Below are 16,271 nucleotides of genomic sequence, written 5' to 3' on the forward strand. Positions count from 1 at the left end.
AATTGATACTAACTCGTGGAAGAGGAAACATGTTTTTTCTGTGATTGTTCTGTTCACAGTAGAAATACTGCTAATGTTTTAGCTTTAGCCTGAGTGCCTTAAACCATGAGCAACATATTCACTTTAAATTATGGGATTTTTATTGCATATATTTTTAGTTATAAAAGTAACACGTTACTGTTAAAAAAAATTGAGAGCATAGAAGGATATACAATGAAATATAAAATCCTTCAAAGTGTTTGTAGCTCCATATCCTACCATGTAGCTAACATATCCATGTTATAATTGTATAGTTTTTGTATATTCTTTTAGAAATGGCCTGGGCATGTTATGTATTTATAACATACAAGCATGCGTATACACATAATGCTTTAATGTAGGCTTAATAAAAATTTGGAGTTTGCCAAGTTTTTAATAATCAACTTTGTGGGGTGTGCACTAAATCCTATTTCATGCTAATAAAACTGAATTGGAATATAGTAAGTCTTAATGAGACACGTATGGCAAGCTTCCAAGAACATTCTTTTTTCTTAGATATGTATTTTGATTTAAGGTATTGACTTTTTCTACATTATTCCCTAATACAATTACAAAATGATTAATCATTTCTGTTTTGAATTTTTCTCTCCTTTAGGTCACCCATCCTGTTTAAAGTTTTCCCCTGAACTAACGGTTAGAGTGAAGGCCTTACGGTGGCAGTGCATCGAGTGTAAAACCTGCAGCTCCTGTCGAGATCAGGGCAAAAATGCAGTGAGTATCCCACCTTCCGAAGTGAATATCTCGTTTAGACCTAGAATATGCAACTGGTGTGACCCTCTTAGTATGTTTGACTATTTTTTTTACTTGTTCAATCCAGCGAAATTTAGAACAGTATCCTCTTTAAATCATGTATTATTAGTTTAGTATACTTGCTAATTGAGATTTGGATTATTTCTAGGTAGTTTCTAAAGCACCTTAATCACACATTTGCAGAGAGACCAAGCTATTTAAAAATATTACTCTGAAATTGTTAGAGTGGTATGGAGGCCTTCATTTAGTACTAATTAGTATATTAATTACAATTGTCCTTTTGTATTATTAAAACAGACTATAAACGACTGTAAACAACAAAACAAACAAGCAAGCAAAATAAAAACAAAGATGCTGTATTAGAGAACAGGGGGACAGCGACCAGAGGGGAGAGGGGAGGGAATTTCAGGGGAAAAGGGGGAGGGATTTAGAGGAACTAGTATAAAGGACACATGGACAACAGCTAAAGGGGGTACAAATGGGAGGGAGGTGGGGAGCATGGGGGGGTGGGCTGGGATGAGAGTAAAAGGCAGAAAACTGAACTTGAAATATAGTTAAATAAAATGTTATATTAGTAAAAAAAAAACAAACTAAACTTAGCTGTATCAGATTATTGGATAAACTTGAAAGTAATGAAACATTCTTATTAAAGATCAGATGAAGCAAACAAAACTCAAAACTGTTTGCTAACTCAGACTACCCATTTACATAATACAAATTAAGGAAACTTTTACTATTATAATAACTCATTTCCCTTCTGAGATCGTTGACACTTCCTGCGTTTTATGAAGTCCTGATCCTGATATGTTTCTCTTTCATAAGGGTAAGCAGCGCTGTCCTTTCTCTTTTTTAGGATAACATGCTCTTTTGTGATTCCTGTGACCGAGGTTTTCACATGGAGTGCTGTGATCCACCACTCACCCGGATGCCAAAAGGTGACAAATACTTTCTGAAATCAAAGTGGCAATGTTAGTGAAAGCACCTTTTATCTATGTTAAAATGAAAGAGTAATTTGCATCTTTTTACTTGGCATTGTATAAGTAGGAAGAAAGCTTTCACCTTAAAGGTAGGAACAGTCTTTCTTTTAGGCCTCCTTTTTAGATAGATAGATGAAACATAGATACATAGATACATAGATTCTTAGAGATAGGGGAAGGGAGGGAGAAAGAGAGGGAGAGAAACATCAGTGTGTGGTTGCTAGTTGTGTGCCTCCTACTGGGGACCTGGCCTGCAAACCAGGCATGTGCCCTGACTGGGAGTCAAACCAGTGACCCTTTGGTTTGTAGGCTGGTGCTCAGTCCACTGAGCCACACCAGCCAGGGCACCTCCTGACATTCTTATGTGATAGGGATTTATTATTACTCTCCTATCTTTTCAATATCTAAGCATCCATGGAGGATTAAGTGGTTTGTTTATAAATATTTGCCAGTCCTATAGTTAGAGGGCAAAATACTTGCTATATGTAATATTTTGAAATATCTTTTTCTTTGAAGGAAGAAATGAAATTGTATTAGGTCATGTTGATTATTATATCATGGCTCATTACTTTTGAGGGATCTAGAGCTATTAGATCTCTGGTTTATTCAAAACTTACTATTATTATGGTTTTCTTTTTTAGAAAATAATTTGCAAACAAGTGCCCAAATCATAGCGTACAGTGTAATGTTACTCAGCTCTTTGAGTCCTGTTAGGACGGTTGCCTGTTGTTGGACTTCCATCCTATCTTATGTTTACAATTTCTTAAAATAAACACAGAGAATCCTCTGCTTTGTTTTATCACAGGTTTCATTTTCAACTCTGATTTTATGATTTATAGGTTTCTTAAGTAAGATTTTTATAGGATTTTTGATGTCTGTTTGGAAAAAAATGTTCTGTTGATGGAAAAGGACTTAACCTTAGGAATAGCCAAGTTATTCTACTTTAGGATCTTACTTGAGTCCCTTTTATGCCGCTCTATTGATTGTTACCTTTTGAAAAGTCTTAAATTTATATGTATTGGCAGATAAATGCCCCCTGTTCTTCCTTCTCCATTTGCTTGAAATCTGGTCAAAAGGCCTTCTGAGAATCCTTCAAGATAAGAAAGATTTTCTTAGGATTTTATTCCTATGTATTTAATGCCTACAAAAGAAGTTTTATAGCAGTGTAAAGCAGGAAACATTTTAAAACAATTTCAGACTTACAGAAAAGTGGTAAAAGTAGTGTAGAGATTTCTCATTGACCCTTTAGCTAGCTTCCGCTATTGTTAACATTGTACAAAACCATAGTACAATTATTGAAACCAGGAAACTAATGTTGGTTTGATACAATTAATTAATCTGCAGGCCTTATTTGAATTTTCTGGTCTGGAATCTAATCCAGAATCTCACATTACATTTAGTTGTTATATTTCCTTAGTCTCTTCCAGACTGTGTTAATTCTCAGACTTTGTCTTTCCTGACCTTGACACTTTCGAAGAGTGCTTGCTGGTTAATTATTTTGTAGAAAGTCCTTCTATTTGGGTTTGTCTCTGGCTTTATCATGATTAAATTGAGTTTCTGAGGTTGGACAAGAGCCCCACAGAAGTAACGCTGTGTCCTTGTCGGTGCATTGTAATAGTGTTACACCTGTATGTCTCCTTACAAATAGTATTGACGTCGATCACTTGGTTGCAGTGAAGGAAACTTAAAGTTACCCTTCTTTTGCTTCACCCACTAACTTTAGCATATATCAATTGCTAAATTGATGCATTGCACCAATTTTTACTGTGATGTTTGATAATGGTGGTTTTTCTATTTTTATCATTCCTTCTATATTTATTAATTGGAATTTTCTGGGGAAAAGATTTCTTTCTCCCATTTATTTAATTAATTTATATCATCATGGACTCACCACAGGTATTTTATTCTGTGGGTTTTAACTCACTGCTGTGATTATTTCCTTTTTTGCTCACTTTGACCCAGATTTGACTATTAGGAACTCCTTCAAATTGGTTCCTGTGTTCTTTTGGTATGCCTTCATCATCTTCTGAGCACTTCTTGATTTTCTAGCATCATAAGATGTTCTGGGTTATCTTGTTATTTTCCCTGCTCTACTCATTACTCTATGGCAGGGGCGTCAAACTCATTTTCACCAGGGGCCACAGCAGCCGCGGGGTTGCCTTCAAAGGGCCGAAAGTAATTTTAGGACTGTATAAATGCAACTGCTCCTTAACTAGGGGCAAGGAACTGAGTGCTGCCGCTGGGTAGGAACAAGGTGCCAGGGTGGGTCAAACAAGGTGGAGGGCCCGATTTGGCCCACGGACCTTGTGTTTACCACCTGTGCTCTAAGAAATCCTGGCATCTTTTCTTGTATAATGGTAATTAGAAACTAGTATCTGGGTGCTAGGTATAGAGCAGGGATTTTTAACAGAGGATCGGTGGATTGCAGCCATGTGTGGGCCTCAGATATTTGTGAATCTCTTTCAGTTTTTGTTGAATTTTGTGTGTATATGTTTTCATGTTTATTTTTCTGGGTGGCTTTCATCAGATTTTCAAATGAGAATCCTTGATCTGAAAGAGGTTAAGAACTCTTGACTTAGGGTATCTGAACTCTTTCGGTGTATTTACATCTATTGTGCTTTTATGTGGAATGCTCTTTCTTTATAGGCATGTGGATATGTCAAATATGTCGACCTAGGAAAAAAGGACGAAAACTTCTACAGAAGAAGGCGGCACAGATAAAACGGCGCTATGCTAATCCAATAGGACGTCCAAAAAACAGGTTAAAGAAACAAAACACGGTGTAAGTTGTACTTGTGGCAAGGTGAGGGGAGAAAAGGATAGGTCCTTCTCTGTAGTGTAGGATTCCCTTGTTTGCTTTATGGAAAAAAACTTCAGTGGTTATAACTGGCACTTTTATGTAATAATAATGGCTAACATTTATTAATCTCTTAACAGAGTGCCAGGGCACTTTCTAACTGCTTTACATGCTGCGTTAAATCATGTAGTTCTCCCAGCAACCCAGTGAAGCACAGGGGCTATGTTCACTCTTACTTTTTAAAGGTGGAAACTACAGCATGGACAGATTAACTCGTACAAGTTTGTAGTAAAATATTGAGCCGGAGGATTAAAGCCCACGTAGTCTGGCACTAATGCTGGCCTCTTAACTATTGCCTTACATAAAAATAAGAAAGAAAGAATTGTGTCACTATAGCACTTCACAGATCTCCTGGTATTAGTCTCATTAATTTATTTCTTTTAAATGTACAAATGACTAGATAGTTTCTACTGTTGAAGTCATAGCTAAGTGTCATTTTTATGTCCTGTGGTAAAATAATGCAAGTTTTTGATCTATTAGCAGAAATCAGGATATAATTATCCCTTACGGACTAGAAAACTGGTCTGTGTCTAGAAGAGGTGGGGCAAGATTCCATAGCTAATTCTACCTGTTTTTTTTTAAAGTGTCTTTAAGGTAATTTACTTCAGATGGTATGTAAAATATCTTTAGGCCTGTAAATCTCTCTTTATTCTAAAAAAATTTTACTTACCTTTTCTATATTTAAGGCTATCTTAAAGGTGATATATCGGAAGTGAATGGGGAACAGCATATTGAAATATACAGAACCAGCATTGTTATAGTTTATATTTTAAATCTTAAATCAGCTTTAATTTTTCTGTGAAGTGATCTTTTGATTCCTCACTTTCAGAGAGTAACCCATCCCTGTGTTGAAAGGTAAAAGTATCAGTCTGAGTTGGTACAGAGATCACAGGACTTTGTACTTGGAAGGATCTTACTTGTTCTCTGGTCCAGCTCTCATTTTACAGATGAAGATTGATACTTAGAGAGAATGTGATTTGTCCAAGATGGACAGCTAGAAAGTGACAGAATTATGACTCAAATGTGCCTTCTGACTCCTGGCTTAGGATTTATTTCACTGTAAATTAACCAGGCTTCTTGGGAAGAATTTTTAATTTGTTAATAACTTTATTATTCTGTGCTAAATTATTTCTTTTGAAAAAATTTGTTTTGTGAGAGAAAGAGAAAGTGAAAGAAACATCAGTTTTTGTTGTTCCACTCATTTATGCATTCGTCTGTTGATTCTTGTATGTGCCCTGATGGGTTATAAAACCACAATATTGGCATATCAGGATGATGCTCTAACCAACTGAGATACCTGGCCAGGGCCAAATTGCTTGTAAATTAATTATTTTAAATAATATTACTTCTAGTTCATATAATATTTGTAGTTTATGAAATATTCTTAATGATACAGATTTTTTAATAAAGCTCTAGGTTATTTACTAATTATATGTTACATATTAAGTAGAAACCTTATACAGATTTCTTTTTAATAGTTACCCTTTTCCCTGTTTCATTCTTTAGATCAAAAGGTCCCTTCAGCAAAGTTCGGACTGGCCCTGGAAGGGGTCGGAAACGTAAAATCACCCTCTCCAGCCAATCAGCATCATCATCAGAAGAAGGATATTTAGAGCGAATAGATGGCTTGGACTTCTGCAGCGATAGCAGTGTTTCCTTGAAATTCAACAAGAAAACCAAAGGGCTCATTGATGGCCTTACCAAATTCTTCACCCCTTCCCCTGATGGGCGGAAACCACGAGGGGAAGTGGTAGACTACTCTGAGCAATATAGAATCAGGAAAAAGGGCAACAGAAAAACAAGCACTTCAGATTGGCCCACAGGTAAAAGGGTGTTCACTTAGAAACAAAAAGTGTTCCAGAAGTGTATTTGGAATAACACTAGTTATCTGGAATAGATATTTATTTGGGAATTGGTTCTGGAATATAAGGATGTATCAATCATACATATTTAATCATAATAAGGTGATAACTAGAGCGAGAATTTAGAGGCTAGACATGAAGTTCCAGATTGAACACGTAGGCGCTTTTAGACAAAAGAAGGTGCTTGTTTGGTAGAACAGCCAGTAATCTGCCTACAGAAATTTGGGCTATAATTTTGAATCAAGGATAACTTTACACTTCATAAATTTTGAAATCATGTGATAAGCATCATTATGCTTACTTTACTCCCAGAGGGAAATAGGAAAGAGTAAGGGAGGACAAAATGCTGTTGATTTAAACATAATAAGAATATATGCAAATAAAAGATCATTGAGTTTTCTACTTCAAATCTTGGCAAATATAGTTGTGATTGTTTTTTTAAGATTTTATTTATTTATTTATAGAGGGGGAAGGAGAGAGGGAGAGAAACATCAATGTATGGTTGCCTCTCGTGCATCCCCTGCTGGAAACTGGCCTGCAGGGGAGTAGTCTGCAACCCAGGCATGTGCCCTGACTGGGAATCGAACTGCGATCCTCTGGTTTGCCGGCCCAAGCTCTATCCACTGAGCTACACCAGCCAGGGTTTAGTTGTGATTGTTTTTAAATGGCTTATACTGAGCAGGGGGTGGGGGGAGAAAGAGAGAGAACCATAGCTTCAGACCATTTACTTATGTACTAGGCTAAATTCTCTACTTCTCAGAGAAGAGCACATCTATAGAGAAGACTTAATAGTATAGCAGGTGACTCCAGTCAGAGGAGAGAATTTTGATTAGCTGCTCAGATAATTAAAGCTTATGCTTAGCCTTATTGCTCAAGTGCTTTGAGTTTGGAGAACCTAACCCTGTGAAGAAAGTAGAAATGGCTCTGAGGAAGGTAGAAGAATGAGAATGGACATTTTGGATCACAAACCTCTTTTGTCTCATATACAGGAAGGGATTTTAAATCCCTTCTGTTTTCTTCCCCTGAATGTCCCATTGGTGATTGTGTTCACTGCTTCCATATTCTTGCTTACATAAATGGGTGATTTGTCCAGTGCAGAAGAGAAAGTTCTCATCATTGTCAGGTCTCCCTTAATTGATCAGCTTTTCACCAGAGTGGCAATCAACTAATTACTCTTTAAGCATTTAAGTACTTTTCATGCCTTTATCAACTGTGCATACTATAGATAAGCTCCAGTTTGAGCATATTTATCCAAGAAGACATACAACCCATTTAGGGTGAACTTAGATGGAAAGAATCCCATAAAGCAGATCTTAATGAAAGTCATTCTTGAATTAACCATCCCATTGTGGATGGATTATTAGAAGAATCTACTGGAAAGTTTCAGAAATATAAATTATTAGAGCAAATGTATAACGTATATAGAGAACCAATATTGAACTTTAGGCATTAGTGTGAACTTTTGCTTTAATTTTCTCTGTAATTTTCTTTTATGAGTTTTAGAGTTTAAGGAGCAGTCTTGTACCATCTGATGACAAAGTACTACTGAATGCTATACTAGATCTGTGCCTGCATCTATCTGTGTTGCGCACTAGGGGGCGATAAAGTTACATAGTATCTTTAGATTACATTTTTTTTTTCCGCTTTGGGAATATTGTGAACAGTGAGGCCTTGTCCCTTTTCTTATACTAAATGAATAACAGACAGCCTATATGTGCAGTTGATATGAAAAGAGCTATCTCACTAATTGGTCTTTTCAGCCACCCTCATACAGAGAAGAAATGCCGATGACACTATCAGCAGTGTCATCTTCAAATGCAAAGTATAGTGATCTACGTAATCCCCTAGTACTCCTTTTACTACTTTCTTTGTCCATTTGAGGAAGATGCATCATTCAGTGGGTTGATTATTATAATTTATCATACTTAATCAAAGATTATCATCTGTGATCCTCAATTTTGTGGAGCTGGTACTTTAAAAGGGCACCCTGATGTGAAGGGAGTTGGTGCTGCTTGACATCAGTTAAGGGTAGCTATTTCAAAGGTTATCTTTATGCTGAGATAAGAATGTACTGGCCTTATGATAATTGCAGGGTCACTGGGAAGTTTTAAATGAGCCAACTTCCCTGGTTTCCTCTCAGGTGATGAAAATTATGTCTTACTTAACAAACTTTTCCCATACTACCAAGAAATGAAAAAACAGTATTTGAATGTTATGTTAAACTTATACTAAAAGTATTATATTCATACTATTTTAAAATAAATTTTATGCTTCTTAGACCCTTTCTTGTTCTGCTCTTATATGTATTGGGTTGGCAAAAAAGTTCGTGTGGTATTTTCCTTGAAATAAAAGACACATTTTTCACTTTCACCAATAACTTTATTGATTTGGATATTTTGAGTATGTCGGCTCTCTCCCACGTGGTATAAAGTTGGTTGTTTTCAGTTAATGTCTCAGTTTGATCACTGTCAACTTCAACTGACCTACCCAACTGTGGAGCATCTTCTAGCGAGAAAACTCCAACACAGAACTTCACAAACAACTTTAGACATATTTGATTAGTCATAGTACCTTCTCCATACACTGCATAAATATAGTTTTTGCATTGAAGTTGTATTTTTACCTTTCTTTTATTTTTACTTTTTTTATGCCCTGGCTGGTGTGCCTCAGTGGATTGAGTGCCAGCCTGCAAACCAAAGGGTCACTTTTTTTTTAAAGATTTTATTTATTATCTTTAGAGGGTAGGAGAAGGAGAGAGGGAGAGAAATATCAACATACGGTTGCCTCTCGTGCATCCCGTGCTGGGAACTGGCCTGCAACCCAGACATGTGCCCTGAGTGGGAATCAAACCACAGTTCTTTGGTTCACAGGCCCGCACCCAATCCACTGAGCTATACCAGCCAGGGCTATTTTGACCTTTCTTGAAATAATAAAGCATAATATGCCTAAAATGTTACATGTTTTCTTCCATCTTTAATATTAAAATGACTGCAAAATAATTCACCCATTTTGATAAGTTTTTGTTTCAAATGCACGCTGATATGACAGCTGTCACAATGCAAACCTAACAATTGATTTGAATGAAGTCAAAGACAACTAAGCGGTACTAGAGCCATCTTACGGAAAAACCAAACATACATTTTGGCCAACACAATATTATAGTACATTAAAATGTAAAGATCTCTTTTTAATAAAGTTTAAATTTAGTTATGTAGTATTTTTAAGAAGACAGTTCAGGATTTTTATTATAAGGTTGATATAACATGTATACCTTGTCTATTCTTTATTGACTAGTATCTTTCTAGGAGTTAGTTTAATGCTATCCTCTTCTCTGTCATATAAAATAATAATATAAGTAAGATGGGGGTCTCCTAACCAAAGCAAAGACTGCTGAAATTTTTTCTAGATAATGTGTTAAAACTAAGGAGAGTATTGATAATGTGTGAACCCTTTCTTTATGTGCAGACAATCAGGATGGCTGGGACGGCAAACAAGAAAATGAGGAGCGGCTTTTTGGGAGCCAAGAAATCATGACCGAGAAAGACATGGAATTGTTTCGTGACATCCAAGAACAAGCACTGCAGGTAAAGTTGGCTGTTTGGATTGGACAGTCAGATAATTTGTTTCTGGGTGAGAGAGAGAGGATTAATTGTATTGTACGTAAAGCAGTAACAGCAATTGATCCATCTGATCTGGGAATATTCTGCTATGCTTCTCCTCTGTAAAATTCTTTCTCTTCTGTAAGTTAGGACTTGGGTGTTTATTGTAATTGTAGTGGGAAACCACTGAAAGATTTTTAGAAAGGAAATAGCAGGATCAGATTTGCATTAGAAATTGTTTTTCCTTGGTCACTGTATTAAGAATGGATTAGATTTAGGTAACAGTAGAAGCAGGGAAAATAATTTTGAGTGTTTTGAATGGTCTAGATGAAAGAAACTGACAGCTAGAGAGGTGGCAGTGGAAATGGGAATGAGGTCGATGGATTTAGAATATATTTTAGAGATGAAATTAGTGGTATTTGGTGGTAGGTTCTGTGTAATTTGAAAGAGTAAGAGGTCATCAAGAATGGCTCCCTGGTTCTCTGACTTAATGTGATTACGTGGGTTGAAGTCAACAGGAAAACTGCTGTTGATTAGATTAGAGGATATTTTGAGTAATGAAAGCATTCATAAAAATAATGAGCTAAGTCATTGTCATAGCCTCTGTATGGCAAGTAGAAACTGCTTCAACCTTTGTTGCAAAACTTTCAAATAAAGATTTTATTAGCGTCTTAGTCTTACACTTGTACCATTAAGAGATAAATGATAACGGAATTAATATTTGGAACCCATCTAACCAACAACCCATCATCTATTGAGCGCCTCTTTTATTCTAAAAACTATGCCCGGTATAGGGGCTATATGAGTAAAATATAGAGTTTGTAATTTGGTAGGAATTCAAAACAGCAAACCCAGTACTTGTGCATAGTGATTATCTTGAGTAATTAAATTTCATGTGATATATTTCTAATTCAAGAGTTATTGAAATGCTTAGCAAGATTTTTATCCAGGCACTTGACCCTCAGAGTCCTTCTCCACACCAAGAAGCCCCTGGGCAGAACTTACTCCTCCAGCCCTCCTCCTTGCTTCAGAGCTCTTGGGCAGATCTCTAGCACAGCCTCCTGGAAGCTGCATTTTAACTGCTTTGTGGGAGCCTTTGTCCTTCTAGGTGAGAAGCTTTCAAGAGTGAGGATAGTGAAAGAAGTTAGGACTTCCGCCAAGATGGAGGCATAGGTGGAGACGCCTTGCTTTCTCACACAACCAAGTTTAGAGTCAACTAAATATTAGCAACAGAAAACACAGCCAGAACACAGAAAATTGAACTTTTCGGAAGTCTGATAACAACAAATTCTTCAGCCTGACCAGTACGAGGGGGGAAACCAGCAGCTGGCGAAGCGGGGTTGCACAGGAAAACTCGGTCAGATGGACTCGGGTGCAGGGTTGCAACGGGTGGACCTAGTGAGTGACCCAGCGAGCGACCGCAGGGAACCAGCGAGGGAGCAGGGCTGAGATTTGACTGTGGTCGCGCATTCGTGTGCAGATAGACCAGCAAGGGAGTGGGCGGTTAGATGGGACCCAGCAGGCCCCAGTGGCAAGTGGCAGCAGAGGGCGCCGCCATTTCCCGTTCTGACCCCACCTCCACATACAGCGTCAGAACCCAGCAACCTAAGTGGCCCTACCCTGGTGAACCACCTAAGGTTCTGCTCCTCACCCAGCGGCGGGAAACAGTAGAGGGGGTCGCCATTTCCCCGCTCTGACCACGCCCACACATGCAGCGTCACAACCCAGTGACCTGGGAGTCCAAGGCTCCGCTCCTCATACTTAATGGATGCGAACAGACCAAAAATGGCTCAAGATCTCAAAGCCCCAGAGACTATAAATCTAAGTGACAAAGAAATAGCAAAACTCACAGATGCACAGTTTAAAACACTGGTGATCAGGATGCTCACAGATCTGGTTGATTATAGCCACAAATCAGAGAAACATATGAAGGCGAAACTAATTGAAATGAATGGAATTGCACAGGAAACCAATAGCGATGAAAAGGAAACGGGGACTCAAATCAATGGAGTGGACCAGAAGAAAGCAAATAATGGCCAAACAGAAAAGAGTGAAGAAGCAAGAATTCAAAAAAATGAGGAGAGTCTTAGGAACCTCCAGGACATCTTTAAACGCTCCAACATCTGAAGATAGAGGTACCAGAAGGGGGAAAGGAACAGCCACCAGTGGAAAACTTATTTGAACAAATAATAAAGGAGAATTTTCCCAATCTGGCAAAGGGAATAGACTTCCAGGAAATCCAGGAAGCTCAGAGAGTCCCAAAGAAGTTGGACCCAAGAAGGAACACACCAAGGCACATCATAATTACATTAGCCAAGATTCAAATGAAGGAGAGAATCCTAGAAGCAGCAAGAGAGAAGGGGACAGTCACCTACAAAGGAGTTCCCATCAGACTGTCAGCTGATTTCTCAAAAGAGACCTTACAGGCAAGAAGGGGCTGGAAAGGGGTATTATTCCAAGTCATGAAAACCAAAGACCTACAACCAAGATTACTCTATCCAGCAAAACTTTCATTTAGATGGAAGAACAGGTAAAATGCTTCTCAGATAAGATCGAATTCAAGGAGTTCATCATCACCAAGCCCTTATTATATGAAATGTTAAAGGGACTTACCTAAGAAAAAGAAGTTTAAAAACATGAACAGTGAAAGGACAGCAAACTCACAGTTATTAACAACCACATTTAAAACAAAAGCAAAGAGGATAGCTAGATCAGGAGCAGAAACATAGAAATGAAGATCACATGGAGGGTTAGCAACAGGGGAGTAGGAGAAGGAGAACGGGGGAGGAGGTACAGAAAATAAGTAGCATAGATGGTAGGTAGAAAATAGATGGGGAGGGGAGGGCAAGAATAGTAGGGGAAATATAGAATCTAAAGAACTTGAGACACATGGTCATAAACTAAAGGGGGGGTAATGGTGGGGACAGGGGGTAGGGTGGAGGGGAATGAAGGGGGGAATAGAACAACTGTAATGGCATAATCAATAAAAAATTAAATTAATAAAAAGATTTTTATCCAAAAGGGTCATTCATAATTGGCTTTGACTGTTTGTTTTTATTTCAGGAGAAATAAGGATATAGTTTGCCTTGTACTATGTTCTATTATTTCCTGTATAAGGTACACTTTATAAAAAAGAAACCCTGGAAAGAAAAATAGAAGCATAAAAACTACTAGCATAGGCTTCTGTTCTGGAATTTTATTTTAACAATGACCTTAGGAGCCTGCAGCAAATATTTTTTCTTAAAAGATCCATCACCAGAAAGCATTTGTATTCAGCTCATTCCATTGGAGCATAACGGCCTTCTTGAAATATATAGAACGATTTTTACATAGGATACCAGCAAAAATCATATTATATTTCCATAATTAATTTTAATGATTTTTAGTTTTGAAGGATTTGATTGTTACAGCACTAAAATATATATTTTTTGCATAAAGAATTGAGCAGTTATTAGAAATGCAGTAAGGTTTGATAACTTTCTTCTCTGAGATAAAGATTGTTATCCCCATTTTACATATGAGGAAACTGACTTTTAGTTGAGTGACTTTTTTGGTGGAGTTAGAATGCAGGCCTGTGTAACTTCAACATTCTGCATTATCCTGTCAAAAAATGTTATAGAGGCACCAAAATCATAAGGCATGTACCGAGTGCACGTAGGGGAAGGTACATCGGAAAATTAAACAGAAAACAGTGGCATATAGTGTACCAGTTTATGTAATTTGTCGTTGTATTAAATGATACAGACTGTTGCACGTTTTCACAGCATACTAAGAATAAGTAAGAACTGGTGTGATCTGGACATTCACAGAAGAAGGAGGCTTAAAGGATGGTTAGAATTTAGGTAAATGGAGAGAAAGAGGGCTTATGAGGTGCAGTAAAAATTAACTTCAGCTCTGAGAAATAACGACTGTAAATGCGAGAGACATTGTGATGGTTGGTCTGTCAGATCCACAGATATTTGAGGGTCTACTCTGTGCAAGTCACACTGAGGGGCATAGAAAACACAATGGCTGCCTGTAAGCATGTGGTAACACAGGCAGTCCTTACTTTGTATGTGCTGCATTAATGGAAATGTGTACATTGGAATTATGTCCATGCTTTATACGTTTCTGTGGTGGCTGAGATTTGATCTCAGTTCTGGTACGTGTAGGAGTTGGTTAACATGGCACCATGCAAAGGGAGGACTGTGGGTAGTTTAGTTTAAGAGATAAAATGGAGTGGGACATTTGTTAGGAATGGTAAGAAATAGGTTGACTTACTAGCACATAACTGGATATTGGTGAGTTTTGAATGCTAGTCAGAGGACATTATTAGTCTTGGAATGCCAGGAATATAAGGTATCCCCATAACCGCTTTTTTTATTGGAGTGATTTCTCCTTGGTACTGATGAAATTAGGGATGGCAAGTGAGGGGCTCGTAATGTCTTAGGCCTTTACCCATAATCATAAGACATATAAAGCTGTTTAGATTTTTAGTATGTTTATTTAAAAACTTAGCACGATTTTAGTGAGACTTTTAATAAGAGAGTGGTGAAAAGCCAAGGTACTAGAACTGGACTGTTCAAATCCTCTCTCTGCTGAGTACCCTTGGTTGGACAAGTTACTTCCTAGGTTTGTTGAAATGATTAAATGAATTGCTATTTGCAAGATGCTTTAGTGTGTCGTTTGTGTAGTGAGTGCTAAATGTGAGCTGCTGTTAGCTATGTTAGGGACAGGTGCTGGAAATACATGCATAAATGGAACATATGAAAAAAAAAAGAAGAAAGGAAATACGTCTCTGCCCCCCCAGTGGCGGAGACATTTACAAACAAATAATAAGAGTATGTAATTAGTAATAGGTACTCTTTTACTGTGTTCCAGGTGCTATATATTGCAACATCAATTTGAGCTTTTAAATATAACCTTGTTATTATTTGCTTGCATTTGGCAAATGAAGAAATAGAAGTCTTAGAAGGAGTATCTTACCTAGAGTTATATAATTAAATTTTAGAATCAGTATTTAAACCCAGGCAGTCTGACCCAGATCCTTAACCCTTAACTGCCAGTCTATGGTATAATGTTACCAAAGAGATTTACATAAGATGCACTGAGAATAAACAGGAAAATATCTGTCCAGGAGTGTTAGGGGAGTCACTGTAGCAGGGTGTTGAAGGAATTAGTAACAATTTACTATTGAGTAAGAAGAGGAAAGCATTTCAAATAGAACAGTTTGGATGTAAAAAAGTTTAATGAACCCTTGGAGCTGGATGTAGTTAATTTGGCTGGCATTCAAGTAAGAGATGAGGTTGAAAAGTACGTATAGACCAGATCACAAATCCTGTGGTACATGTTAAGGAATTTGTGTGAAGCACAAATTAGTTACAGTATCTTCTCTCTTTTTTTTTTAAGAGAGAGGAAGGGAGGGAGAAAGAGAGGGAGGAAAACACTGATAGAGAAACATCAACTGGTTGCCTCTTTTACTGAACTTGCAACCTAGACACGTGGCCTGATGGGAACCAAACTCATGACCCTTTGCTTTGTTGGATAATGCCCAAACTAGTGGGCCATACCAGTCAGGCCATTACAGTAGCTTTTTAAAGTAATCAAATAGCTCTTGAAGAGCTACCAAAGAAATTCTAAAAAGAGAATGACATGATTGTATTTGCAGTTAGAAACTCATCTCAGGTGATACTGTGTGTACTGGTTTAAAGAATACCTGAACAAGGGCATCAGTCCGGTGATTACAGTAGTCAGAATGAGAAGTGACTAGAGTCTAAATGAAAGCACAGAAGGTACAGTAGGCAGAGGTTTTGAGAAAGATCTAGGATAGAATGGAAAAGATGTAGTGCTGGGTTAGAAATTAGAGTTGAAGGAGAAGGTGGAACCAAATAGGTCTTCCAGTTTTCTGTTTTGAGTACATGATGATACCAAGTGTGGTAAGAGGAGCTTTTTTTGATGGAGGAAGAGACCATACTTACATAAATTGGGGATTCATGTAAAGCCTAAAATGGAGAACTTTTGTAGACTTGTATTCGGAGATCAGCAGGGCTTGGGTAGGAGCTTTGCCAAGTTATCAGCACACCGGCGATAGGTGAAACTACATAGGTAATAGCTAAAGTTTTCATAGATAACATTCATTTAACAATGAATACTATTGAGTACTGGTTACTGTGTGCCAGATACTAGATATATAAGAGTGAACAAAACA

General features: G+C 37.5%; 1 protein-coding gene across 3 annotated transcripts in view; it reads left to right on the forward strand.

Annotated features, from left to right (window-relative positions):
- The window catches only part of KAT6A (lysine acetyltransferase 6A), a 124,180-nt gene that overhangs the window by 70,367 nt on the left and 37,542 nt on the right, over positions 1-16,271 (forward strand). For 2 of the 3 annotated variants that reach the window (XM_037142497.2, XM_053659800.1), the window contains 5 exons: positions 635-750; positions 1,643-1,724; positions 4,413-4,548; positions 6,130-6,446; positions 9,951-10,069. In XM_037142497.2, the coding sequence (XP_036998392.2) occupies positions 635-750; positions 1,643-1,724; positions 4,413-4,548; positions 6,130-6,446; positions 9,951-10,069 (770 nt within the window). The remainder of the gene's footprint in view (positions 1-634; positions 751-1,642; positions 1,725-4,412; positions 4,549-6,129; positions 6,447-9,950; positions 10,070-16,271) is intronic. The other variant, XM_053659799.1, reaches the window with a different exon arrangement.

This window comes from Artibeus jamaicensis, unplaced genomic scaffold (genome assembly GCF_021234435.1).
Source record: "Artibeus jamaicensis isolate MK-2021 breed Jamaican fruit bat unplaced genomic scaffold, CSHL_Jam_final scaffold_833, whole genome shotgun sequence".
Classification (NCBI taxonomy): Eukaryota; Metazoa; Chordata; class Mammalia; order Chiroptera; family Phyllostomidae; genus Artibeus; species Artibeus jamaicensis.